Source organism: Rana temporaria, chromosome 5 (assembly GCF_905171775.1).
Source record: "Rana temporaria chromosome 5, aRanTem1.1, whole genome shotgun sequence".
NCBI classification, from domain to species: Eukaryota; Metazoa; Chordata; class Amphibia; order Anura; family Ranidae; genus Rana; species Rana temporaria.
In genome coordinates this window covers 420,587,365-420,613,373 of record NC_053493.1, presented here as the reverse complement: position 1 = coordinate 420,613,373, position 26,009 = coordinate 420,587,365, and the positions used below count along the sequence as shown (strand labels likewise).

The following is a 26,009-nucleotide window of genomic DNA, read 5'->3' as shown; positions in this document are numbered from 1 at the left end:
GTGTGTACTGGGGAGTGAGCTGTGTGTACTGGGGAGTGAGCTGTGTGTACTGGGGTGCAGATCTCACTGGTGACATGGATACTGGAGTGGGATGTGTGTACTGGGGAGTGAGCTGTGTGTACTGGGGTGCAGATCTTACTGGTGACATGGATACTGGGGAATGATCTGTGTGTAGTGGGGTGCAGATCTTACTGGTGACATGGATACTGGGGAGTGAGCTGTGTGTACTGGGGTGCAGATCTTACTGGTGACATGGATACTGGGGAGTGATCTGTGTGTACTGGGGTGAAGATCTCACTGGTGACATGGATACTGGGGAGTGAGTTGTGTGTACTGGGGAGTGAGCTGTGTGTACTGGGGAGTGAGCTGTGTGTACTGGGGAGTGAGCTGTGTGTACTGGGGTGCAGATCTTACTGGTGACACGGATACTGGGGAGTGAGTTGTGTGTACTGGGGTGCAGATCTTACTGGTGACATGGATACTGGGGAGTGAGTTGTGTGTACTGGGGAGTGAGCTGTGTGTACTGGGGTGCAGATCTTACTGGTGACACGGATACTGGGGAGTGAGTTGTGTGTACTGGGGTGCAGATCTTACTGGTGACATGGATACTGGGGAATGATCTGTGTGTAGTGGGGTGCAGATCTTACTGGTGACATGGATACTGGGGAGTGAGCTGTGTGTACTGGGGTGCAGATCTTACTGGTGACATGGATACTGGGGAGTGAGTTGTGTGTACTGGGGAGTGAGCTGTGTGTACTGGGGTGCAGATCTTACTGGTGACATGGATACTGGGGGGTGATCTGTGTGTAGTGGGGTGCAGATCTTACTGGTGACATGGATACTGGAGTGGGATGTGTGTACTGGGGTGCAGATCTTACTGGTGACATGGATACTGGGGAGTGAGTTGTGTGTACTGGGGTGCAGATCTCACTGGTGACATGGATACTGGAGTGGGATGTGTGTACTGGGGTGCAGATCTTACTGGTGACATGGATACTGGGGAATGATCTGTGTGTAGTGGGGTGCAGATCTTACTGGTGACATGGATACTGGGGAGTGAGCTGTGTGTACTGGGGAGTGAGCTGTGTGTACTGGGGTGCAGATCTTACTGGTGACATGGATACTGGGGAGTGACCTGTGTGTACTGGGGTGCAGATCTTACTGGTGACATGGATACTGGGGAGTGAGTTGTGTGTACTGGGGTGCAGATCTTACTGGTGACATGGATACTGGAGTGGGATGTGTGTACTGGGGTGTGGATCTCACTGGTGACATGGATACTGGGGAATGATCTGTGTGTAGTGGGGTGCAGATCTTACTGGTGACATGGATACTGGGGAGTGAGTTGTGTGTACTGGGGAGTGAGCTGTGTGTACTGGGGTGTAGATCTCACTGGTGACATGGATACTGGGGAGTGAGTTGTGTGTACTGGGGTGCAGATCTTACTGGTGACATGGATACTGGAGTGGGATGTGTGTAGTGGGGTGTGGATCTCACTGGTGACATGGATACTGGGGAATGATCTGTGTGTAGTGGGGTGCAGATCTCACTGGTGACATGGATACTGGGGTGCCGATCTCCCTTAAAACACTAAAGCAATAGTTTCTTGGGTCGTGTTCGGACATTCCTGTGGTGAACGCAGACTCAATGCTCAGCCTGCTGTGGGGAGGTGTGCAGGTGTGACAAGCTCTCGCTGGAAGCTGCAGCATGTCCCCACCTGTCTGTGTCCCACCCTCTGATCGGCTGCGCAGCCCGACCGCTCCACAGATACGGCTCACCCTGTGAAGAGGAGCCCCGAGGGGAAGCTGCTTCACATACTTTATATGTCAATTATTATAAGAAAATCACAAGCAGCCAAGCGATGATTAGTGCTGGGCCAGCTCCAAATACAGGCAGAGGCAGGAGGGCGAGAGGCAGGAGAGCGAGAGGCAGGAGGGCGAGAGGCAGGAGGGCGAGAGGCAGGAGGGCGAGAGGCAGGAGGGCGAGAGGCAGGAGAGCGAGAGGCAGGAGGGCGAGAGGCAGGAGGGCGAGAGGCAGGAGGGCGAGAGGCAGGAGGGCGAGAGGCAGGAGGGCGAGAGGCAGGAGGGCGAGAGGCAGGAGGGCGAGAGGCAGGAGGGCGAGAGGCAGGAGGGCGAGAGGCAGGAAGGCGAGAGGCAGGAGGGCGAGAGGCAGGAGGGCGAGAGGCAGGAGAGCGAGAGGGATTTAAAAAAGTATTTATACCCCTTAAAAAATGTCCCACATTTTCTCATGTTACAACCAAAAACGTAAATGTATTTTATTGTGTCACATCATTGTGAAGTGGAAGAAAAATGATACAAATAAATATGTGAAACTCTGTGGGGGGGGGGGATTTGTATTCAGCCCCCTTTACTCTGATAACTAAAAATCTACAGGAACCAATTGCCTTCAGAAGTCTCCTGATTAGTAAATAGAGCCCACCTGTGTGTCATGTAATCTCAGTATAAATACAGCTGTTCTGTAAAGCCCTCAAGAGGTTTGGTAGAGAACCTTAGTGAACAAACAGCATCATGAAGGCCAAAAGGAACACACCAGACAGGTCAGGGATAAAGTCAGGTCAGGGATGGCACAGTGCCATCACAAGGGGTGGGGTCTCTGGGTGAGGTCACCAGATGGCCATGCCCCATAGCTATACAAGAACTGGCAGATAATGAAGCCAACAACAGCAGGAGACAGTGTCAGAGAAGGACTTATTTAAAAAAAATATTTAGCGGGACAGCTGTGGCAGAAAACATGGCAAGGAGGAAGAGGACCATGGCCAGGAGGCCCAGGGAGGAAGGAGGCCCAGGGAGGAAGGAGGCCCAGGGAGGAAGGAGGCCCAGGGAGGAAGAGGACATGGCAAGAGGAAGGAGGACCCGAGGAAATGAAGACTGTCCCCCGTCATAGCTCCAACGTGTCATTTTTAAATTAAGTAGTTGTCAAAAGCACAAAGTACCCCATACTTATTCACATGAGGGGGGGGGGGGGTGAGATCTGGCCCACCCCCTCTTGTTAAAGGGGTCTTCCGGATTCTGATAAGCCCCCTGCCTGCAGACCCCCAAAACCACCACCCAGGGTTGTCGGGAAGAGGCCCTTGTCCCCATCACCATGACGTCAAGGTGCTTTGGTATGGAGGGTCGCAGAGCTCCTCGGATTCTGTTCTCTGCAGTTGCATAGAAGCCTTACCAGAAGTTGCAGGGCAAAGTCAGATCGGAAAGCCATGTGTCTTCCGTGTCGGCGCAGTGTGAACCCGGCCTAAAACAGATCTGTCTACAGCCAGTAATGGTGAGAAATGTATCTACAAATGCAAAAAAAAAAAAAAAAAAAGGACAACCATCCTGAGATTCCCTATATAAACATTATATCCAATGGGTCCCACCGCACACATATCAGAGATTACAAAAAAAAAAAAAAAAAAATGGGCCCAGGTGCACAGCAAAGACTTTAGCGCACTTAATCCAGAAGAGAAAGCGGCGCTCTCGGGGGCTTGAAAAGTGAACTCACAGTGGAGATTTTATTTTGGACGTTTCAACTAAAAACACAATCTCTTCGATTAGCTGCAACAGCCTGCCGCCTCCCATTGCATTCAATGGGGCTGCCTACTCGCAGCCAATCGTGGGAACTCTCGCAGGTAATCATGGCCGGGGGGGGGGGGGGGGATTAAAGCAGAGCCAACTTACCCCAGAACAATAGAGGTAATAACAAACCCCCACCCACCCAACTGGCTGCCCCAGGAGAAGAAGAAGAAAGGATCAAAGTCTGGAGGGCGTGTCAGGGACATCTGATACAATGAACCTGAAAAGTGGACAAATCACTTTAATTATAAGGTCAGTAAATTTACACCGGACCAGCCACGCCCCCTTCTCCACATTTTTCTGGGAATATTTGGAAAGGAGAGAAATGAAACCACAAATTCTCACGCATTATTAGAACTGCAGGTAAATGTAAAAGGACCGATTAGATCAAATGTACCAAATGTGCCGTCCCCCCCGAGCCCCCGTTTTACTTACATGACCCCTCGAAAGTCCCGCGCTCGGTCCCGAGATCCTCTTCGCCGCTCAGCCTGGCCGCCGATTGGCTAGAGCAGATGGATTGAGAGGAGCGCAGCCATTGGCTGGCGCTGCCGTCAATCACATCCAGTGACGCGGCGCGCCGGGGCCGAGTGATGCAGCGAGCGGCTATGGCCGCTCGCTGTATCACGGGAGCGCGCCCGCAAGGACTCACCACCATGCGAGCTCTCTCGCATGACTGTGGCGAGTTCTTGCAGGGAGGACCAGAGACTGCCGCCGAGGGACCCCAGAAGACGTGGATCGGGGGCCACTCTGTGCAAAACGAACTGCACAGTGGAGGCAAGTATGACATGTTTGTTATTTTAACCACTTAACCCCCGGACCATATTGCTGGTCAAAGACCAGACCACTTTTTGCGATTCGGCACTGCGTCGCTTTAACCAACAATTGCACGGTCGTGCGACGTGGCTCCCAAACAAATTTGGCGTCCTTTTTTCTCCACAAATAGAGCTTTCTTTAGGTGGTATTTGATCACCTCTGCGGTTTTTATTTTTTGCGCTCTAAACAAAAATAGAGCGACAATTTTGAAAAAAAATGCAATATTTTTAGTTTTTTTTGCCATAATAAATGTCCCCTAAAAATATATATAAAAAAAATTCCTCAGTTTAGGCCGATACGTATTTATCTACCCATAGCCACGCCCCCTAACAGTTAGAATCACTCCCTAGGACACCACCTTCACTGCCAGTAATATTTATACAGCAATCAGTGCATTTTTATAGCACTGATCACTGTATAAATGACAATAGTCCCGAAATAGTGTCAAAAGTAGGGCTACAATTAACGATTATTTTCATAACCCATTATTGTTTCAGTTAATAGAATAAACGGTTAATAACCTTTAACCACTTAAGACCCGGACCTTTAGGCAGGTAAAGGACCCGGCCAGTTTTTGAGATTCGGCACTGCGTCGCTTTAACTGACAATTGCGCGGTTGTGCGACGTGGCTCCCAAACAAAATTGGCGTCCTTTTTTTTCCCACAAATAGAGCTTTCTTTTGGTGGTATTTGATCACCTCTGCGGTTTTTATTTTTTGTGCTATAAACAAATATAGGAGCGACAATTTTGAAAAAAAATGCAATATTTTTTACTTTTTGCTATAATAAATAGCCCCAAAAATATATAAAAAAAAAATTCTCCTCAGTTTAGGCCGATACGTATTCTTCTACATATTCTTGGTAGAAAAAAAAAACGCAATAAGCGTTTATTTAGTGGTTTGCGCCAAATTTATAGCGTTTACAAAATAGGGGGTAGTTTTATTGCATTTTTATTCATTTTTTTTTTTTTTTTTTTTTTTTTTTTAACTACCAATGGCGGCGATCAGCGATTTTTTTTCGTGACTGCGACATTATGGCGGACACATTGGACAATTTTGACACATTTTTGGGACCATTGTCATTTTCACAGCAAAAGGTGCTATAAAAATGCACTGATTACTGTGAAAATGACAATTGCAGTTTGGGAGTTAACTACTAGGGGGGCGCTGAAGGGGTTAAGTGTGACCTCATATGTGTTTCTAACTGTAGGGGGCGGGGCTGAACGTGTGACGTCATTGATTGGGTTTCCCTATATCAGGGAACACACGATCGATGACGGCGCCACAGTGAAGAACGGGGAAGCTGTGTTTACACTCACCTCTCCCCGTTCAGCTCCGGGGACCGATCGCGGGACTGCAGCTGCGGTAGGGTCCGCGGTCACGGAGCTTCAGACCGGGTCTCGGACGCTGGGCACTTAAAGAGGACGTACAGGTACGTGCTTGTGCCCAGCCGTGCCATTCTGCCGACGTATATCTGCAGGAGGCGGTCCTTAAGTGGTTAAAGTGACGCAGTGCCGAATGGCAAAAAGTGGCCCAGTCATTTGGCAGCCAAACCCTCCGGGGGACGGGGGGGGGGGGGTGACTTTACAATCACTTTAAAACTGCTTCTTCAGTGGAAAGGTTGGAGATAAATGTATACACATAGAAAGAGAACATTGTAACAGAACACAGTGCGGTGAATTCTCATTGTAGACAGGAAAAAGTCTATATATGAAGAACGTCCCGTCTCCCGCACATGAAGAACGTCCCGTCTCCCGCACATGAAGAACGTCCCGTCTCCCGCACATGAAGAACGTCCCGTCTCCCGCACATGAAGAACGTCCCGTCTCCCGCACATGAAGAACGTCCCGTCTCCCGCACATGAAGAACGTCCCGTCTCCCGCACATGAAGAACGTCCCGTCTCCCGCACATGAAGAACGTCCCGTCTCCCGCACATGAAGAACGTCCCGTCTCCCGCACATGAAGAACGTCCCGTCTCCCGCACATGAAGAACGTCCCGTCTCCCGCACATGAAGAACGTCCCGTCTCCCGCACATGAAGAACGTCCCGTCTCCCGCACATGAAGAACGTCCCGTCTCCTATACATGAAGAACGTCGCGTCTCCCGCACATGAAGAACGTTGCGTCTCCTGTACATGAAGAACGCGGCGTCTCCTGTACATGAAGAACGCGGCGTCTCCTGTATATGAAGAACGCGGCGTCTCCTGTATATGAAGAACGCGGCGTCTCCTGTATATGAAGAACGAGGCGTCTCCTGTATATGAAGAACGCGGCGTCTCCTGTATATGAAGAACGCGGCGTCTCCTGTATATGAAGAACGAGGCGTCTCCTGTATATGAAGAACGCGGCGTCTCCTGTATATGAAGAACGCGGCGTCTCCTGTATATGAAGATCTCTCGTATTTTGGAAGGTATGGCTGTAATAACACATCATTAAAGTGTCATCAGTAATGGAGGTTATTTATATATCAGTACATGCTCAGATCCCCTCCCCCCCCTCCTCATTCCAGGCATGTACCTACATGAAGGAGCACCGGCGGGCGATCAGGAGCTCCTGATACGCGATACGACTCACATTCCCCCTGTGCGAGTGACACGGCCGCCATACTACCCAGCAGAGGAGAAGGAGGATGACCCAGGAGAGCTGTCTGCTTACCAGAAAAACAGGAGACGTCAGTTTAGGGCCCCTGTTCACGTAGTTGGTAAAACAGACAAGACCCATTGAAAGCCCCATAAAAGTGATCAGGCAGCTCCGGGATCCAGTGGCGGTGTGTCCATAAAAGGGCACATGGGCGCCGCCACCTCTCTCCTGCCGCCCCTTATTCATGTTCCAGACCCCTTTTTCGGGGCGCCGGGCACCTGAATTACAGTGGCGGGGTAATTTTTTTGCTAGGAAATTAACTTAGAACCAAACATACATTTTTTTTTCTAACACCCTAGAGAATAAAATGGCGGTCGTTGCAATACTTTTGTCAAACGGCATTTGCGCAGCCCCCCTCCCGCCACTCTCCGGAGCCGTCGGCAGCGGCGGAGGCGATCGGGTCCTGTCCCCTGCTCGGCTGGTATACAAGTGAGGGGGTAGATGGCCCCCACCCGTTTCCATAGCATGGCGGAAGCGACGTCAAAACGTCACTTCCGCCCATGCTTCTAAAAAGGGACATTTTCTTGTTGTAATTTTTTCAAAGGACAAACTTTTTTTTTTTTTTTGCATTTTAGTGTAAATATGAGATGTGACGTCTTTTTGAACCCCCGGATCTCATATATAAGAGGACCTCTCATGCTTTTTTTCTATTACAAGGGATGTTTACATCGTGAGTAGCGCCCGTATATGAAAACAGTGTTCAAACCACACATGCAAGGTATCGCCGCGATCGTTAGAGCGAGAGCAATAATTCTAGCACTAGACCTCCTCTGTAACTCAAAAGATGCAACCTATAGAATTTTTTAAACGTCGCCTATGAAGATTTAAAAGGGTAAAAGTTTGTCGCCATTCCACGAGCGGGCGCAATTTTGAAGCGTGACATGTTGGGTATCATTTAACTCGGCGTAACATTATCTTTCATAATATTAAAAAAAAAAAAAAATTGGGATAACTTTACTGTTAACTTTTTTGAATGAAAAAAATAAGAAATTTTCCCAAAAAACTGCGCTTGTAAGACCGCTGCGCAAATACGGTGTGACAAAAAGTATTGCAATGACCACCATTTTATTCTCTATGGTGTTAGAAACTATTATATATATATATATATATATAGTTTGGGGGTTTCAAGTAATTTCCTAGCAAAAAAACCTGTTTTAATCTTGTAAACACCAAATCTGAAAAACAGGCAAGGTCCTTCAGTGGTGGCATAGTGCGCGCGCGCTCCCACCGCAAAGTCCGTGACCGCAGGTCACGCGGACTCCATGTCCACTGGGTGCCCGCAATCGTGTCACAGAGCGGCAGAACGGGAAGATGTCTATGTAAACAAGGCATTTCCCTGTTCTGCCTAGTGACATGACACTGATCTACTGCTCCCTGTCATCAGGAGCAGTGATCAGTGTCGTGTCGTGTCATAGTAAAAGCCCCGACCCCCACACAGTTAGAATCACTCCCAAGGACACACATAACCCCCTTCCTCGCCACCCTAGTGGTTAACCCCTTCCCTGACAGTGTCATTTACACAGTAATCAATGCATTTTTATAGCACTGATCGCTGCATAAATGACAATGGTCCCAAAATAGCGTCAAAATTGTCCGCCATAATGTCGCAGTCACAAAAAAAAAAAAAAATGGGCCAAATCGTGTAGGTTTAAAAAAATAAATTAACATTTTCGAATCTAAACAAAAAAAAAAAAGCATGTAAGCTACTTCTGAGCATGCGGGGCAGCCCACTGAAACAAAGAGACTGTCCTACGCGAGGAGCGTGAAAATAAGCAAAAAGCGCGCATTCACAAAGCGCCAAAGGGACTTCTAACAGCTTCCCATCGGAGGTTTTATTTTGCGTCATGCAGCAGGTGGAGCGAGCCTCCGAAGCAGCACTGTCCCCCCAAATGGATGAAACGATCAAAAACACCATCGATCGCGATGCAACCAAACCTCCTAGCAGGTGGGGGGGGGGCGGAGTTGGGACTCGGATCCCACAATTCATATCGCAGGTTCACCTATAAAACTTCACCAGAGCCCATGGAAATGCTTTGGATTCCGTTGGATAGAAAAACCACCCAGCGCCATGGCAGAGGACTGGAATCGCAGAAGGCGACGCGCCGAGGAGGGAAAGCAAACAGCGGCGCGGCCGCATTGTACACAGAGCCGACATGCAAATAGAACTTGTCGGGAAGAATTGGACGCGGCCCGACCCTCCCCCGCCAGCCCAGAGCGGCCGGCCTGCCTGCACAGGCCCCTGAATAGGAAACTCTTTATCTTATCCAGTTCCTATTCTGTAGAGCCAACCGAGCAATCAGCAACCCGGCCTGGCAGAAGAATGGAGGACGGGGGAGGGGCAAACACCTGAAATACAAGGAGGACAAAACGATCACAGATAATATTCAGAGAATAAAACATTTTATGAAGATTACCAGAAAGAGGTGTATTGTTGTAATGTCCCTTACATTGGTGATCAGTGGGAAGAATGTTCCTTACATTGGTGATCAGTGGGAAGAATGTCCCTTACATTGGTGATCAGTGGGAAGAATGTTCCTTACATTGGTGATCAGTGGGAAGAATGTTCCTTACATTGGTGATCAGTGGGAAGAATGTCCCTTACATTGGTGATCAGTGAGAAGAATGTCCCTTACATTGGTGATCAGTGGGAAGAATGTTCCTTACATTGGTGATCAGTGAGAAGAATGTCCCTTACATTGGTGATCAGTGAGAAGAATGTTCCTTACATTGGTGATCAGTGAGAAGAATGTCCCTTACATTGGTGATCAGTGGGAAGAATGTCCCTTACATTGGTGATCAGTGGGAAGAATGTCCCTTACATTGGTGATCAGTGAGAAGAATGTCCCTTACATTGGTGATCAGTGAGAAGAATGTTCCTTACATTGGTGATCAGTGAGAAGAATGTCCCTTACATTGGTGATCAGTGAGAAGAATGTTCCTTACATTGGTGATCAGTGAGAAGAATGTTCCTTACATTGGTGATCAGTGAGAAGAATGTCCCTTACATTGGTGATCAGTGAGAAGAATGTCCCTTACATTGGTGATCAGTGGGAAGAATGTCCCTTACATTGGTGATCAGTGGGAAGAATGTCCCTTACATTGGTGATCAGTGAGAAGAATGTCCCTTACATTGGTGATCAGTGAGAAGAATGTCCCTTACATTGGTGATCAGTGGGAAGAATGTCCCTTACATTGGTGATCAGTGGGAAGAATGTCCCTTACATTGGTGATCAGTGGGAAGAATGTCCCTTACATTGGTGATCAGTGGGAAGAATGTCCCTTACATTGGTGATCAGTGGGAAGAATGTTCCTTACATTGGTGATCAGTGAGAAGAATGTCCTTACATTGGTGATCAGTGGGAAGAATGTTCCTTACATTGGTGATCAGTGGGAAGAATGTCCCTTACATTGGTGATCAGTGAGAAGAATGCTCCTTACATTGGTGATCAGTGGGAAGAATGTCCCTTACATTGGTGATCAGTGAGAAGAATGTCCCTTACATTGGTGATCAGTGAGAAGAATGTTCCTTACATTGGTGATCAGTGGGAAGAATGTTCCTTACATTGGTGATCAGTGAGAAGAATGTTCCTTACATTGGTGATCAGTGAGAAGAATGTTCCTTACATTGGTGATCAGTGGGAAGAATGTTCCTTACATTGGTGATCAGTGAGAAGAATGTCTCTTACATTGGTGATCAGTGAGAAGAATGTTCCTTACATTGGTGATCAGTGGGAAGAATGTCCCTTACATTGGTGATCAGTGAGAAGAATGTTCCTTACATTGGTGATCAGTGAGAAGAATGTCCCTTACATTGGTGATCAGTGGGAAGAATGTCCCTTACATTGGTGATCAGTGGGAAGAATGTTCCTTACATTGGTGATCAGTGAGAAGAATGTCCCTTACATTGGTGATCAGTGAGAAGAATGTCCCTTACATTGGTGATCAGTGAGAAGAATGTTCCTTACATTGGTGATCAGTGAGAAGAATGTTCCTTACATTGGTGATCAGTGAGAAGAATGTCCCTTACATTGGTGATCAGTGAGAAGAATGTCCCTTACATTGGTGATCAGTGAGAAGAATGTCCCTTACATTGGTGATCAGTGAGAAGAATGTCCCTTACATTGGTGATCAGTGAGAAGAATGCTCCTTACATTGGTGATCAGTGGGAAGAATGCTCCTTACATTGGTGATCAGTGGGAAGAATGTCCCTTACATTGGTGATCAGTGAGAAGAATGTTCCTTACATTGGTGATCAGTGAGAAGAATGTCCCTTACATTGGTGATCAGTGAGAAGAATGTCCCTTACATTGGTGATCAGTGAGAAGAATGTCCCTTACATTGGTGATCAGTGAGAAGAATGTTCCTTACATTGGTGATCAGTGGGAAGAATGCTCCTTACATTGGTGATCAGTGAGAAGAATGTTCCTTACATTGGTGATCAGTGAGAAGAATGCTCCTTACATTGGTGATCAGTGGGAAGAATGCTCCTTACATTGGTGATCAGTGGGAAGAATGTCCCTTACATTGGTGATCAGTGAGAAGAATGTCCCTTACATTGGTGATCAGTGGGAAGAATGTCCCTTACATTGGTGATCAGTGAGAAGAATGTTCCTTACATTGGTGATCAGTGAGAAGAATGTCCCTTACATTGGTGATCAGTGAGAAGAATGTTCCTTACATTGGTGATCAGTGGGAAGAATGTCCCTTACATTGGTGATCAGTGAGAAGAATGTTCCTTACATTGGTGATCAGTGGGAAGAATGTCCCTTACATTGGTGATCAGTGAGAAGAATGTTCCTTACATTGGTGATCAGTGGGAAGAATGTCCCTTACATTGGTGATCAGTGAGAAGAATGTTCCTTACATTGGTGATCAGTGAGAAGAATGTCCCTTACATTGAATATACAGGCATTTTCTTGAGCAAAACTTGTACCCCTCTGTGTGTGATTTGAGGCTAGGACGGAGGTTCACCTTCCAGCAGGACAATGACCCCAAACACTGCTAAAGCAACACTTGAGTGGTTGAAGGGGAAACATGTAAATGTGTTGGAATGGCCTAGTGAAAGCCCAGACCTCAATCCAATAGAAAATCTGTGGTCAGACTTAAAGATTGCTGTTCACAAGCGCAAACCATCCAACTTGAAGGATCCGGAGCAGCTTTGTAAGGAGGAGGAATAGCAGTGGTAAGATGTGGCAAGAAGATCATACAAAGTATTGACTTTAGGGGGGGTGAATAGTTCTGCACATGGACTTTACTGTTATTTTGTCCCATTTGTTGTTTGCTTCACAGTAAAAAAAAAGAAAATACAAAAAACGTCAAAGTTGTGGGAGTGTTCTGTAAATTAAATGATGCAAATCCTCAAACAATCCGTGTTAGATCCAGGTTGTGAGGCAACGAAAAATGGCAAGGGGGGGGTAAATACTTTTGCAAGGCACTGTATATAATTACAGTGTGTGCTACTGTCTCCTGCTTACTCTCCTCTTCTCAGAAGCTTATACCTCTTTTCCATTTACTTCTCAAGAGCACTCATCTCCTCTTTCCTCTTGTCTCCTCGGGAGCCGCCGCCTCCTTGGCTTTCCTCACCTCCCTCCTCCTCAGGAGCCGCCGCCTCCTTTGCCTCCCTCATCTCCCTCCTCGGGAGCCGCCGCCTCCTTCACCTCCCTCCCGCCTCCTCCTCTGGGAGCCACCGCCTCCTTCACCTCCCTCCCACCTCCTCCTCGGGAGCCGCCGCCTCCTTCACCTCCCTCCCGCCTCCTCTGGGAGCCGCCGCCTCCTTCACCTCCCTCCCGCCGCCTCCTCCTCCTCTGGGAGCCGCCGCCTCCTTCACCTCCCTCCCGCCCGCCGTCTCCTCCTCTGGGAGCCGCCGCCTCCTTCACCTCCCTCCCGCCCGCCGTCTCCTCCTCTGGGAGCCGCCACCTCCTTCACCCCCCTCCTCCTCTGGGAGCCGCCGCCTCCTCCTTCACCTCCCTCCCGCCTCCTCCTCTGGGAGCCGCCGCCTCCTTCACCTCCCTTCCTCCCGCCTCCTCCTCTGGGAGCCGCCGCCTCCTTGACCTCCCTTCCTCCCGCCTCCTCCTCTGGGAGCCGCCGCCTCCTTCACCTCCCTTCCTCCCGCCTCCTCCTCTGGGAGCCGCCGCCTCCTTCACCTCCCTTCCTCCCGCCTCCTCCTCTGGGAGCCGCCGCCTCCTTCACCTCCCTTCCTCCCGCCTCCTCCTCTGGGAGCCGCCGCCTCCTTCACCTCCCTTCCTCCCGCCTCCTCCTCTGGGAGCCGCCGCCTCCTTCACCTCCCTTCCTCCCGCCTCCTCCTCTGGGAGCCGCCGCCTCCTTCACCTCCCTTCCTCCCGCCTCCTCCTCTGGGAGCCGCCGCCTCCTTCACCTCCCTTCCTCCCGCCTCCTCCTCTGGGAGCCGCCGCCTCCTTCACCTCCCTTCCTCCCGCCTCCTCCTCTGGGAGCCGCCGCCTCCTTCACCTTCCGCCTCCTCCTCTGGGAGCCGCCGCCTCCTTCACCTCCCTTCCTCCCGCCTCCTCCTCTGGAAGCCACCGCCTCCTTCACCTCCCTCCCGCCTCCTCCTCTGGGAGCCGCCGCCTCCTTCACCTCCCTCCCGCCTCCTCCTCTGGGAGCCGCCGCCTCCTTCACCTCCCTCCCGCCTCCTCCTCGGGAGCTCTCCCGCCTCCCTCCCGCCTCCTCCTCCTCTGGGAGCCGCCGCCTCCTTGGGAGCTCTCCCGCCTCCTCAGTTTTGCTTTACCTCTCACACGTTTATGGAACTATATCTGACCGCCACCTTTTTCTCTACCCTCTTCTGGCCAATTTACAATCTGTACGCCCCCCCCCCTTCTGGATCCTGAAGCCTGTTAGCAGCCTCACGGCCCGTACACGCGATCCGAAAATCGCACGACAAATCGCCCGACTTTTTCCGCTTAATAGACGCAAGTAGAAATTGAATAGGTTACTAAAGTCCGATTTTCTAGCAACCTTAACCGGTATGCAAGGGATTATGGGAAATGTAGATCTTTCACAAATCATCTTAATAGTCACAGAAGTAAAAAACTTTCCATCTCTTCATTTTGCTGCGATTCCATGTCACTGTTTTTGATCGATAGAAAAAATATTCCAAAACTAAAAAAAGACGAAGAACAAAACCCGAGAGCATAAAATAACAAAACCCGGCGCGATGAATGATTGACGAAGGGTCAGGCGCGCTCTACGCGTTCCGTTCTGCTGAGGTCGGGTCACTGCCATGGCAACCCTGGAGGACGCAATTTTATAGCGTTTACTATCTTGTTATGTTTCCCTTGTTGGTGATCGTTGGCTGGCGAGCTCGGCGGACGCAGTTTGCTCACGCTTGGCACATATTGTCGTTTTTTTTTAGGCTGTTCCTCTTTGGCGCACTAAAAACTATGTGAAGCTGCATTCCGAGCCGAATACACTGATGAAATACAGACAAGATCACCCGCCAAAAAATGTCTGTCCATCCAGTCCTGAGATTTACACAGCTAGGTCACAAACCCCGCCTGGCAGGGAAGAAGTCCGGATCAGAGAAGCAACGCTCCAATTCATGGCCCTTATTAGCACTGAAGCACAACTGACTGCCTCCCTTGTGCTGATATTCCTTCCCCCCCAGTCTGAGCTCTGCTCTACAGGCTGATATCAGGTCAGACACAGATCCGCACACTGTTTTTATTTGAGAGGGGGGGGGGGGGGGGACTAACAATATGATAATAATGATAATATTAATAATAAGTACTTGCTTTCATTGCATTATTTGTCATCTTAACTAGGGTTGTCCCGATACCGATACTAGTATCGGTATCGGGACCGATTCTGAGTTTTTTCGGCAGTACTCAGACGCCGATACCCCGCCCCGATACACAAATAGAATACTTGCCGCCGACCGCCACCGAAGCCGCGATCCGCCGCCATTCACCGCATCCCCGCTGCCGCCGACTGTGTAATACGGGTGGGAACATTACAGCTTTGAATAGCTGTAATGATTCGCACCGCGCATAGACACTCCCCCTCGCTCGGGTGAACTGTCCAATCCCGAGCGAGGGGGAGTGTCTATACGCAGCGCGGCGCCAATCATTACAGCGATTCAAAGTTGTAATGTTCCCGGCGTATTACACAGTCGGCGGCAGCGGGGATGCAGGCAAGCGTGACATGGCTGGATGGGGGGAGACGCTGGATGGGGGGGAGACGCTGGCTGGATGGGGGGAGACGCTGGCTGGATGGGGGGGAATACATTGCTGGATGGGGGGAGACAATGGCTGGTTGGGGGGAGACGCTGGCTGGATGGGGGGGTGACGCTGGCTGCATGGGGGGTGACAATGGCTGCATGGGGGGGTGACAATGGCTGCATGGGGGGGGTGACAATGGCTGCATGGGGGGGTGACAATGGCTGCATGGGGGGGTGACAATGGCTGCATGGGGGGGTGACAATGGCTGCATGGGGGGGTGACAATGGCTGCATGGGGGGGTGACAATGGCTGCATGGGGGGTGACAATGGCTGCATGGGGGGATACATGGCTGCATCTGTGGGGGGGACATCGCTGCATTTGGGGACACATTTTAAAAAAAGTATCGGTATCGGCGACTACTTGAAAAAAAGTATCGGTACTTGTACTCGGTCCTAAAAAAGTGGTATCGGGACAACCCTAATCTTAACCACTTAAGGACCGCCTCTTGCACATATACGTCGGCAGAATGGCACGGCTGGGCACAAGCATGTACAAGTACGTCCTGTACTAGAACCCAGCCGTGGGTCGCGGGCGCGCTCCCGCGACCCGGTCCGAAGCTCCGTGACCGCGGACCCGATCTCCGCTGGAGTCCTGCGATCGGGCCGTATGTAAACACACCTTCCCCGTTCTTCACTGTGGCGGCGCATCGATCGTGTGTTCCCTTTTATAGGGGGACACAATCGATGATGCCACACCCCCCTACAGTTGTAAACACAGATGAGGTCATACATAACCCCTACAGCGCCCCATAGTGGTTAACTCCCAAACTGCAATTGTCATTTTCACAATAAACAATGGGCCGGATTCAGATAGATTTGCGTAATAATGTGCGGGCGTAACGTATCTCCAAGTTCCGTATTCAGAAAGAACTTGCGCCCTAAGTTACGGCGGCGTAACGTATGTGCTCCAGGGTAAGACCACCTAATTCAAATTTGGATGATGTGGGTGTGTTTTATTAAAGTTTTGTGTGACCCCCATGTATTTGAAGTTTTTTTACGAACGGCGCATGCGCCGTTCATAAAAGAATCCCAGTGCGCATGCTCGAAATTCCGCCGCAAATCGTCAATGCGTTAGACGTGAATGGAAATTTACGTCCAGCCCTATTTGAACGACTTACGCAAACGACGTAAAAAATTCAAAATTCGACACGGGAACGACGTCCATACTTAACATTGCGTGCGCCTCATAGAAGCAGGAGCAACGTTACGCCGGAAAAGCCTTACGCATGCGACATAAAAAAATTTGGCCGGGCGCATGTACGTTTGTGAATCGGCGTATCTAGGTAATTTGCATACTCTACACCGAAAATAACGGAAGCGCCACCTAGCGGCCAGCCTAAGTATGCACCCTAAGATACAACGGTGTAAAAGACTTACGCCAGTCGGGTCTTAGCCTAATTTCGGCGTATCTTGCTTTCTGAATACAGAAAGAAGATACGCCGGCGTAAATTCTTGCTGAATCCCGCCCAATGCATTTTTCCCAAAAATGACGAAGTGTCCGCCATAATGTCGCAGTCACGAAAAAAAAAAAATAAAAAAAAAAAAAAAGCTCATCGCCGCCATTAGTAGTAAAAAAAATAATAATAATTAATAAAAATGCAATAAAACTATCCCCTATTTTGTAAACACTATAAATTTTGCGCAAACCAACCGATAAATGCTTATTGCGATTTTTTTCCCCCAAAATATGTAGAACAATACTTATCGGCCTAAGCTGAGGAAAAAAAAAAGTTTTTTTTATATATTTTTGGGGTATATTTATTATAGCAAAAAGTAAAAAATATTGAATTTTTTTCAAAGTTGTCGCTCTATTTTTGTTTAGGCTGCATTCACACCTGAGCGTTTTGTCGCCTGAAGCGCGACGCTCAAAAACGCTAGAGGGGAAAAAAATACATTATTCCCTATGGAGATGGTTCACATCTGCACGCCAATACGCCTGACGCCGAACGCCGAACGCCTGAAGCTCAAAACAAGTTCCGGACCATTTTTTTGATGCGCGAATCCGGCGGTTTGAGCGTTTCTATTTCCCATAGAAAGTAATGGAAACGCTCGATTCAAGCGACTTGCGCGACAACGAGCGTTTGCTACGGAGCGTTTTGTCGCTTTAATCAATAGAACTTTTCACCCAGGCAGAAGATAAAAACAAATCTACCAACATAGCAACAAGTGATGAAAAGATGATCATTTTTCCTATTGGCTAAAATAAAAAACGTCGAAGTACAAAAACGTCGGAGTACAAAAACGTCGGAGTACAAAAACGTCGGAGTACAAAAACGTCGGAGTACAAAAACGTCGGAGTACAAAAACGTCGGAGTACAAAAACGTCGGAGTACAAAAACGTCGGAGTACAAAAACGTCGGAGTACAAAAACGTCGGAGTACAAAAACGTCGGACGACGCTGTATGCAAACGCACAACTAAGCATGAATACGCGCGACAAAACACCAGGAAAAACGCAAAAAATAAAAACCGCAGAGGTGATCAAATACCACCGAAAGAAATCTCTATTTGTGGGAAAAAAAAAGGACACCAATTTTGTTTGGGAAACACCTTGCACGACCGCGCAATCGTCAGTTAAAGCGACGCAGTGCCGAATCGCAAAAAGGGGCCGGGTCCTTTAGCTGCATTTTGGTCCGGGGCTTAAGTGGTTAAATAATATTTTGAGAGCGAGATATTCCACATTGCAACAATGTAGACATTTGTATTTAAATATTAATAAATTAAAATATTTGTAGATCCGTGCCGGGTGGAGCCAAGAGCTTACACTCCGACACGAGACAAGCATTAACCCCTTGCAGTGCCGGGGTGATTATTCTGTATGTATGGACTCTGCTCAGTACTACTTCTCTTGTCCTGTATGTCGGGTGTAATTCTCGGTATCTGTTCCTATTCTGTGTGTATGGACTCTGCACAGTACTACTTCTCCTGTCCTGTATGTCGGGTGTAATTCTCAGTATCTGTTCTTATTCCGTATGTATGGGCTCTGCACAGTACTACTTCTCCTGTCCTGTATGTCGGGTGTAATTCTCGGTATCTCCTCTTATTCTGTATGTATGGACTCTGCTCAGTACTACTTCTCCTGTCCTGTATGTCGGGTGTAATTCTCGGTATCTGTTCTTATTCCGTATGTATGGGCTCTGCACAGTACTACTTCTCCTGTCCTGTATGTCGGGTGTAATTCTCGGTATCTCCTCTTATTCTGTATGTATGGACTCTGCTCAGTACTACTTCTCCTGTCCTGTATGTCGGGTGTAATTCTCGGTATCTCTTATTCTGTATGTATGGACTCTGCACAGTACTACTTCTCTTGTCCTGTATGTCGGGTGTAATTCTCGGTATCTGTTCCTATTCTGTGTGTATGGACTCTGCACAGTACTACTTCTCCTGTCCTGTATGTCGGGTGTAATTCTCAGTATCTGTTCTTATTCTGTATGTATGGACTCTGCACAGTACTACTTCTCCTGTCCTGTATGTCGGGTGTAATTCTCGGTATCTCTTATTCTGTATGTATGGACTCTGCACAGTACTACTTCTCCTGTCCTGTATGTCGGGTGTAATTCTCAGTATCTGTTCTTATTCTGTATGTACGGACTCTGCACAGTACTACTTCTCCTGTCCTGTGTGTCGGGTGTAATTCTCGGTATCTCTTCTTATTCTGTATGTATGGACTCTGCACAGTACTACTTCTCCTGTCCTGTATCCCGGGTGTAATTCTCGGTATCTGTTCTTATTCTGTATGTATGGACTCTGCACAGTACTACTTCTCCTGTCCTGTATGTCGGGTGTAATTCTCGGTATCTCCTCTTATTCTGTATGTATGAACTCTGCACAGTACTACTTCTCCTGTCCTGTATGTCGGGTGTAATTCTCGGTATCTGTTCTTATTCTGTATGTATGGACTCTGCACAGTACTACTTCTCCTGTCCTGTATGTCGGGTGTAATTCTCGGTATCTCTCCTTATTCTGTATGTATGGACTCTGCACAGTACTACTTCTCCTGTCCTGTATGTCGGGTGTAATTCTTGGTATCTGTTCTTATTCTGTATGTATGGACTCTGCTCAGTACTACTTCTCCTGTCCTGTATGTCGGGTGTAATTCTCGGTATCTCCTCTTATTCTGTATGTATGGACTCTGCACAGTACTACTTCTCCTGTCCTGTATGTCGGGTGTAATTCTCGGTATCTCCTCTTATTCTGTATGTATGGACTCTGCTCAGTACTACTTCTCTTGTCCTGTATGTCGGGTGTAATTCTTGGTATCTGTTCTTATTCTGTATGTATGGACTCTGCTCAGTACTACTTCTCTTGTCCTGTATGCCGGGTGTAATTCTCAGTATCTGTTCTTATTCTGTATGTATGGACTCTGCTCAGTACTACTTCTCTTGTCCTGTATGCCGGGTGTAATTCTCAGTATCTGTTCTTATTCTGTATGTATGGACTCTGCTCAGTACTACTTCTCTTGTCCTGTATGCCGGGTGTAATTCTCAGTATCTCCTCTTATTCTGTATGTATGGACTCTGCTCAGTACTACTTCTCTTGTCCTGTATGTCGGGTGTAATTCTCAGTATCTGTTCTTATTCTGTATGTATGGACTCTGCTCAGTACTACTTCTCTTGTCCTGTATGCCGGGTGTAATTCTCAGTATCTGTTCTTATTCTGTATGTATGGACTCTGCTCAGTACTGCTTCTCTTGTCCTGTATGTCGGGTGTAATTCTCGGTATCTGCACGCACGGAATGGCGCTCAGTAGCACTTCCCGCGTCGCTCTGTCAGTAGCGGGGGACACACCCACGGGGGGCTCGGATATGAAGATGACGTTGGACGTTTATCACAGGAAGCAGAGAGAACTCTTTGTATCGGTATTTTCGCATTGCGCCGGGTGCAGGTCACAGACACCAAGAGGAGGGCGATGACTTCTCCTCACATGTGACCACACGGCTGGGCCGGCATCGCACCCGCAGGGTGATAAGAGAGCCCCATATCCTGTCAGGGGGATATTTTTAGCTGTCGGGCTTCTGCTGGAAACAAAAAATGTGACACAAAGTTCCCTCCGTCAGATACAAAGTCAGGCTGCAGACTATGGGGGCGCCCAATGGGGCAGCACGAGATCCGGGGGCGCCCAATGGGGCAGCACGAGATCCGGAGGCGCCCAATGGGGCAGCACGAGATCCGGAGGCGCCCAATGGGGCAGCACGAGATCCGGAGGCGCCCAATGGGGCAGCACGAGATCCGGAAGCGCCCAATGCGGCAGCACGAGATCCGGGGGCGCCCAATGCGGCAGCAGGAGATCCGGAGGCGCCCAATGGGGCAGCACGAGATCCGGGGGCGCCCAATGCGGCAGCACGAGATCCGGGGGCGCCCAATGCGGCAGCAGGAGATCCGGAGGCGCCCAATGGGGCAGCACGAGATCCGGGGGCGACCAATAGGGCAGCAGGAGATCCGGGGGCGCCCAATGGGGCAGGAGATCCGGGGGCGCCCAATGGGGCAGGAGATCCGGGGGGCCCCAAGGGGGCGGGCACGAGATCCGGGGGCGCCCAATGCGGCAGCACGAGATCCGGGGGCGCCCAATGCGGCAGCACGAGATCCGGGGGCGCCCAATGCGGCAGCACGAGATCCGGGGGCGCCCAATGCGGCAGCAGGAGATCCGGAGGCGCCCAATGGGGCAGCAGAAAATCCGGGGGCGCCCAATGGGGCAGCAGGAGATCCGGGGGCGTAGGTATCCATCCCTACGCTACACAACACAATCCAATACAATACATCTTGTGGTGGGCGGGGCTGCTTTGCCAGGGGCACCACCTGAACCCAAATACCCCAACGGGGTCAGATTAGAAAGCACAGTGGGGTCACCAGTAGGGGGGGGGAGGGGTGCAGGGGGTAACGACACTCTGGGCTCTCACCTGCTGTACCTGGGCCAGCCTGATACCTGCCCACCTACCCACTTCCTGCAGATGGGTGCCGGTGCCGCCGCCCCCCCCCCCCCCGTGTGACGCTTGGAGATGGCACCCCCCCCCCCCCGACATGAAGGGCCCCCTCTCCTGGGAACAGATGAGACCAGTTCCATCCCGACTCCACCTGCGGGTCTAATGCGCCCCCCCGATCCCCAAATCCTCCAATGGGGTCCCATCTGTGAATACAGTGCGGTCAGGCTGGTGCCCCCTAGAGGTGGATATTAGTATTCCTATCACAGCTTCTGTATGGATCCTACATGAAATCAGAGAGGTGCAGCCCCCCCCCCCCCCCCAACTGCTGCACCTGGGCCAGCCTGACACATACCCCCACCTACATCGGGGGCCCCCCTGGTCTTACACTTGGAGGCAGCACCCTACTGGGGGGGGGGTTTCTTGGAAACAGATAAAAAAAAAAAAACACAGACAAGCTCCAACCTGCACGTCTCACCTGGAGGGGGGGGGGGGTACACTTGCTTTGCCAACCTAAAGGGGCATGACCTGACCCCAAATACCCAAATGCGAGGGAGGGGGGCAGATTAGTGAATAGCACAGTGTGCCCCCCCCAAACTGAACATTATCATTGCTATCGCAGCTCATGTACTTTGTATGGATCCTGTAGAAGAATGGAGGGGTGCAGGGGGGGGAGGGGTGCAGGGGGGGGAGGGGTGCAGGGGGGGGGTACCCCCCATTCTGGACTGCCACCTGCCACAACTGGGTAGTCTGCCACCTGCCCTCTCCATACACATGGGCGATTTAGTCTGCTCCAGATCTTAGAGATAGCACCCCTCTCCCCTGACATGGGGGGGGGGCTCCTCCTAAGAACAAATGAGAAGGAAGACAAGCTCCACCCTAATAGGGGCACAACCTGACCCCCAAATACCCCGATTGGGGTCCAAAAACAATGCAGTCACCCTGGATCAGACCCCCCTAAAGAGTTGGGCATTATAATTGATATCACAGCTTCTGTACCTTGTATGGATTCTATAGAAGAATCAGAGGGGTGCAGGGGGTACCCAGGGGTGAAGGGGGTACCCAGAGATGCGGGGGTGAAGGGATGACCCAGGGATGAGGGGTGCAGGAATGACCCAGGGATAAGGGGGTTCGGGGATGAGGGGGTACCCAGGGATGAGGGGTGCAGGGATGACCCAGGGATAAGGGGTGCAGGGATGAGGGGTACCCAGGGATAAGGGGTGCAGGGATGAGGGGTACCCAGGGATAAGGGGTGCAGGGTTGACTCAGGGATAAGGGGTGCAGGAATGACTCAGGGATAAGAGGTGCGGGGATGAGGGGGTACCCAGGGATAAGGGGTGCAGGGTTGACCCAGGGATAAGAGGTGCAGGGATGAGGGGGTGCCCAGGGATAAGGGGTGCAGGGATGACCCAAGTATAAGAGGTGCGGGGATGAGGGGGTGCCCAGGGATAAGGGGTGCAGGGATGACCCAAGTATAAGAGGTGCGGGGATGAGGGGGTGCCCAGGGATAAGGGGTGCAGGGATGACCCAAGTATAAGAGGTGCGGGGATGAGGGGGTGCCCAGGGATAAGGGGTGCAGGGATGACCCAAGTATAAGGGGTGCGGGGATGAGGGGGTGCCCAGGGATAAGGGGTGCAGGGATGACCCAAGTATAAGAGGTGCGGGGATGAGGGGGTGCCCAGGGATAAGGGGTGCAGGGATGACCCAAGTATAAGAGGTGCGGGGATGAGGGGGTACCCAGGGATAAGAGGTGCAGGGGATGAGGGGGTGCCCAGGGATAAGGGGTGCAGGGATGACCCAAGTATAAGAGGTGCGGGGATGAGGGGGTGCCCAGGGATAAGGGGTGCAGGGATGACCCAAGTATAAGAGGTGCGGGGATGAGGGGGTGCCCAGGGATAAGGGGTGCAGGGATGACCCAAGTATAAGAGGTGCGGGGATGAGGGGGTGCCCAGGGATAAGGGGTGCAGGGATGACCCAAGTATAAGAGGTGCGGGGATGAGGGGGTGCCCAGGGATAAGGGGTGCAGGGATGACCCAAGTATAAGAGGTGCGGGGATGAGGGGGTACCCAGGGATAAGAGGTGCAGGGGATGAGGGGGTGCCCAGGGATAAGGGGTGCAGGGATGACCCAAGTATAAGAGGTGCGGGGATGAGGGGGTACCCAGGGATAAGAGGTGCAGGGGATGAGGGGGTGCCCAGGGATAAGGGGTGCAGGGGGTACCCCCCACACACACACCTGCTGCACCTCTGCCAGCCTGACACCTACCCTCCACATGGGTGGGCTCCTCTGGCCTAAAACCTGCAGACAGCACCCCACTCTGCTGCACCCCCCCCCCCACTATAAAGGCCCCCCCCCCCCCCAGAAGAGATGGGAAGACAGACAAGCTCCATCCTGCCCCCACCTGTACAATACGAGGTAACACACCTGGGTGACATCACAGCTTCAGCACTTTGTAAGGACAATACAGAAGGATCAGGAGGGGTGCAGAGGTCCCCCCAATTCTGGGCCCCCCACCTGCAGCACCTGAGCCCCCCGACACCTGCCCACTTCCTGTACAGGGGGGGGGGGTGAAACTTGCAGACAACACCCCCCTGCCATGGAAGAGGGGGGGGGGTGTACCCGGGATGTCAGACACCTCCTGCGGCTCCTGTCTGCGTACAAAGCGGGGGCCCCCGGGGGCCACAGTCACTTACCTTGGTGAAGTAGAGCAGCCACAGTTCGTAGAGCCTCTCCTTAGATGCCATCCTGCCGGAGCTCGCCTCTAGGTCGGTGTCATGTCCCGGGGTGGCCCTGCTCTTCCAGGAAGGCTCAGGCTCCATGCTGCCCCATGGCAGGTGCGAGGAGGTGAGGAGAGGAGGTGAGGAGAAAACACAGCAAGGTGCTGCGAGAGAGCGACTCCCTCCCTCCCTGCCTGTCTGCTCGGCTTTGTCTGCTGCCACAGCGACCCCCCCGATCCCCATGGATGGTGCCGGTACTGCAGCCAAGGAGACGACACCGGGCAATGCCAGCGCTGAGGAGCCCCCGGGGCATCACCCGCCTGATATATTATATTATATTATTATATCCTGCCTGATATATTATATTATTATATCCTTCCTGATATATTATATTATTATTATTATGACCTGCCTGATATATTATATTATTATATCCTTCCTGATACATTGTATTATTATTATCATTATTATATCCCGCCTGATATATTATTATTATTATTATTATTATTATTATTATTATTATATCCTGCATGATATATTATATTATTATTATTATATCCTGCCTGATATATTATATTATTATCATTATTATTATTATTATTATTATTATTATTATTATATCCTGCCTGATATATTATTATTATTATTATGATTATATCCTGCCTGATATATTATATTATTATTATTATTATTATATCCTGCCTGATATATTATATTATTATTATTATTATTATTATTATTATTATATCCTGCCTGATATATTATATTATTATTATTGTTATTATTATTATTATTATTATTATTATTATTATTAACATTATTATATCCTGCCTGATATATTACATTGTAATATTATTATTATTATATCCTTCCTGATATATTATATTATTATTATTATTATTATTATTATTATTATTATTATTATTATTATTATCATTATTATATCCTTCCTGATACATTGTATTATTATTTCCTGCCTGATACATTGTATTATTATTATTATTGTTATTATTATAACCTGTCGGATACATTATATTTCTGTATTATTATTACTTTTATTACTTTGAATTAAAATATCATATCATATATTCCTGTCCTATTATAGGTACCTGCCTGTTACATTGGTATATTCCTGACTGTATTATTATTAATATTATTATTATACCCTTGTCTTATATTTCTTTATTATTATTATTATTATTATTATTATTATTATAGCCTGTCTGATATATTATTAAATTCCTGCCCAATTACAATAACCTGCCCGTGTTACATTAATTTAATCCTGTGCTATTATAACCTCCCCACTACATTATCTCCCTTCTCTATTTTTATAACCTGTTATGATATTATTTCCCTGACCTATTATATCCTTCATTTTACTTTTTACTTACTTCCCTATTATTATAACCTGCCTGTGTTCTATTATTATATTCCTGTACTTTTATAACCTGCCTGTTACATTATCATCTTCTTTCCCTATTATAGCCTGCCTGTGGTACATTGTTCTCTTCCTGGTCTATTAAAACCTGTCTGTGTTACATTATTATATTCCTGTACTATTATAGCCTGCCTGTGATACATTATTATATTCCTGTACTATTATAGCCTGCCTGTGTTACATTATTATATTCCTGTACTATTATAACCCGCCTGTGTTCTATTAACACATCCCTGGACTTTTATAACCTGCCTGTGTTATATTATCATATCTCTGGACTTTTATAACCCGCCTGTGTTCTATTATCACATCCCTGGACTATTATAACCTGTCTGTGTTCTATTATTATATCCCTGGACTTTTATAACCTGTCTGTGTTCTATTATCATATCCCTGGAGTTTTATAACCTGTCTGTGTTCTATTATCATATCCCTGGACTATTATAACCTGTCTGTGTTCTATCATATCCCTGGACTATTATAACCTGCCTGTGTTATATTATCATATCTCTGGACTTTTATAACCCGCCTGTGTTATATTATCATATCCCTGGACTATTATAACATGTCTGTGTTCTATTATCATATCCCTGGACTAATATAACCTGTCTGTGTTCTATTATCATATCCCTGGACTTTTATAACTTGTCTGTGTTCTATTATCATATCCCTGGACTTTTAT

General features: G+C 49.0%; 1 protein-coding gene across 3 annotated transcripts in view; it reads right to left on the bottom strand.

Moving 5' to 3' along the window:
- The window catches only part of NBEAL2 (neurobeachin like 2), a 246,062-nt gene extending 221,984 nt beyond the window's left edge, over positions 1–24,078 (bottom strand). For all 3 annotated transcript variants that reach the window (XM_040355232.1, XM_040355233.1, XM_040355234.1), the window contains exon 1: positions 23,863–24,078. In XM_040355232.1, the coding sequence (XP_040211166.1) occupies positions 23,863–23,988 (126 nt within the window). In that variant the 5' untranslated portion in view covers positions 23,989–24,078. The remainder of the gene's footprint in view (positions 1–23,862) is intronic.
- Positions 24,079–26,009: the final 1,931 nt, after the last annotated feature.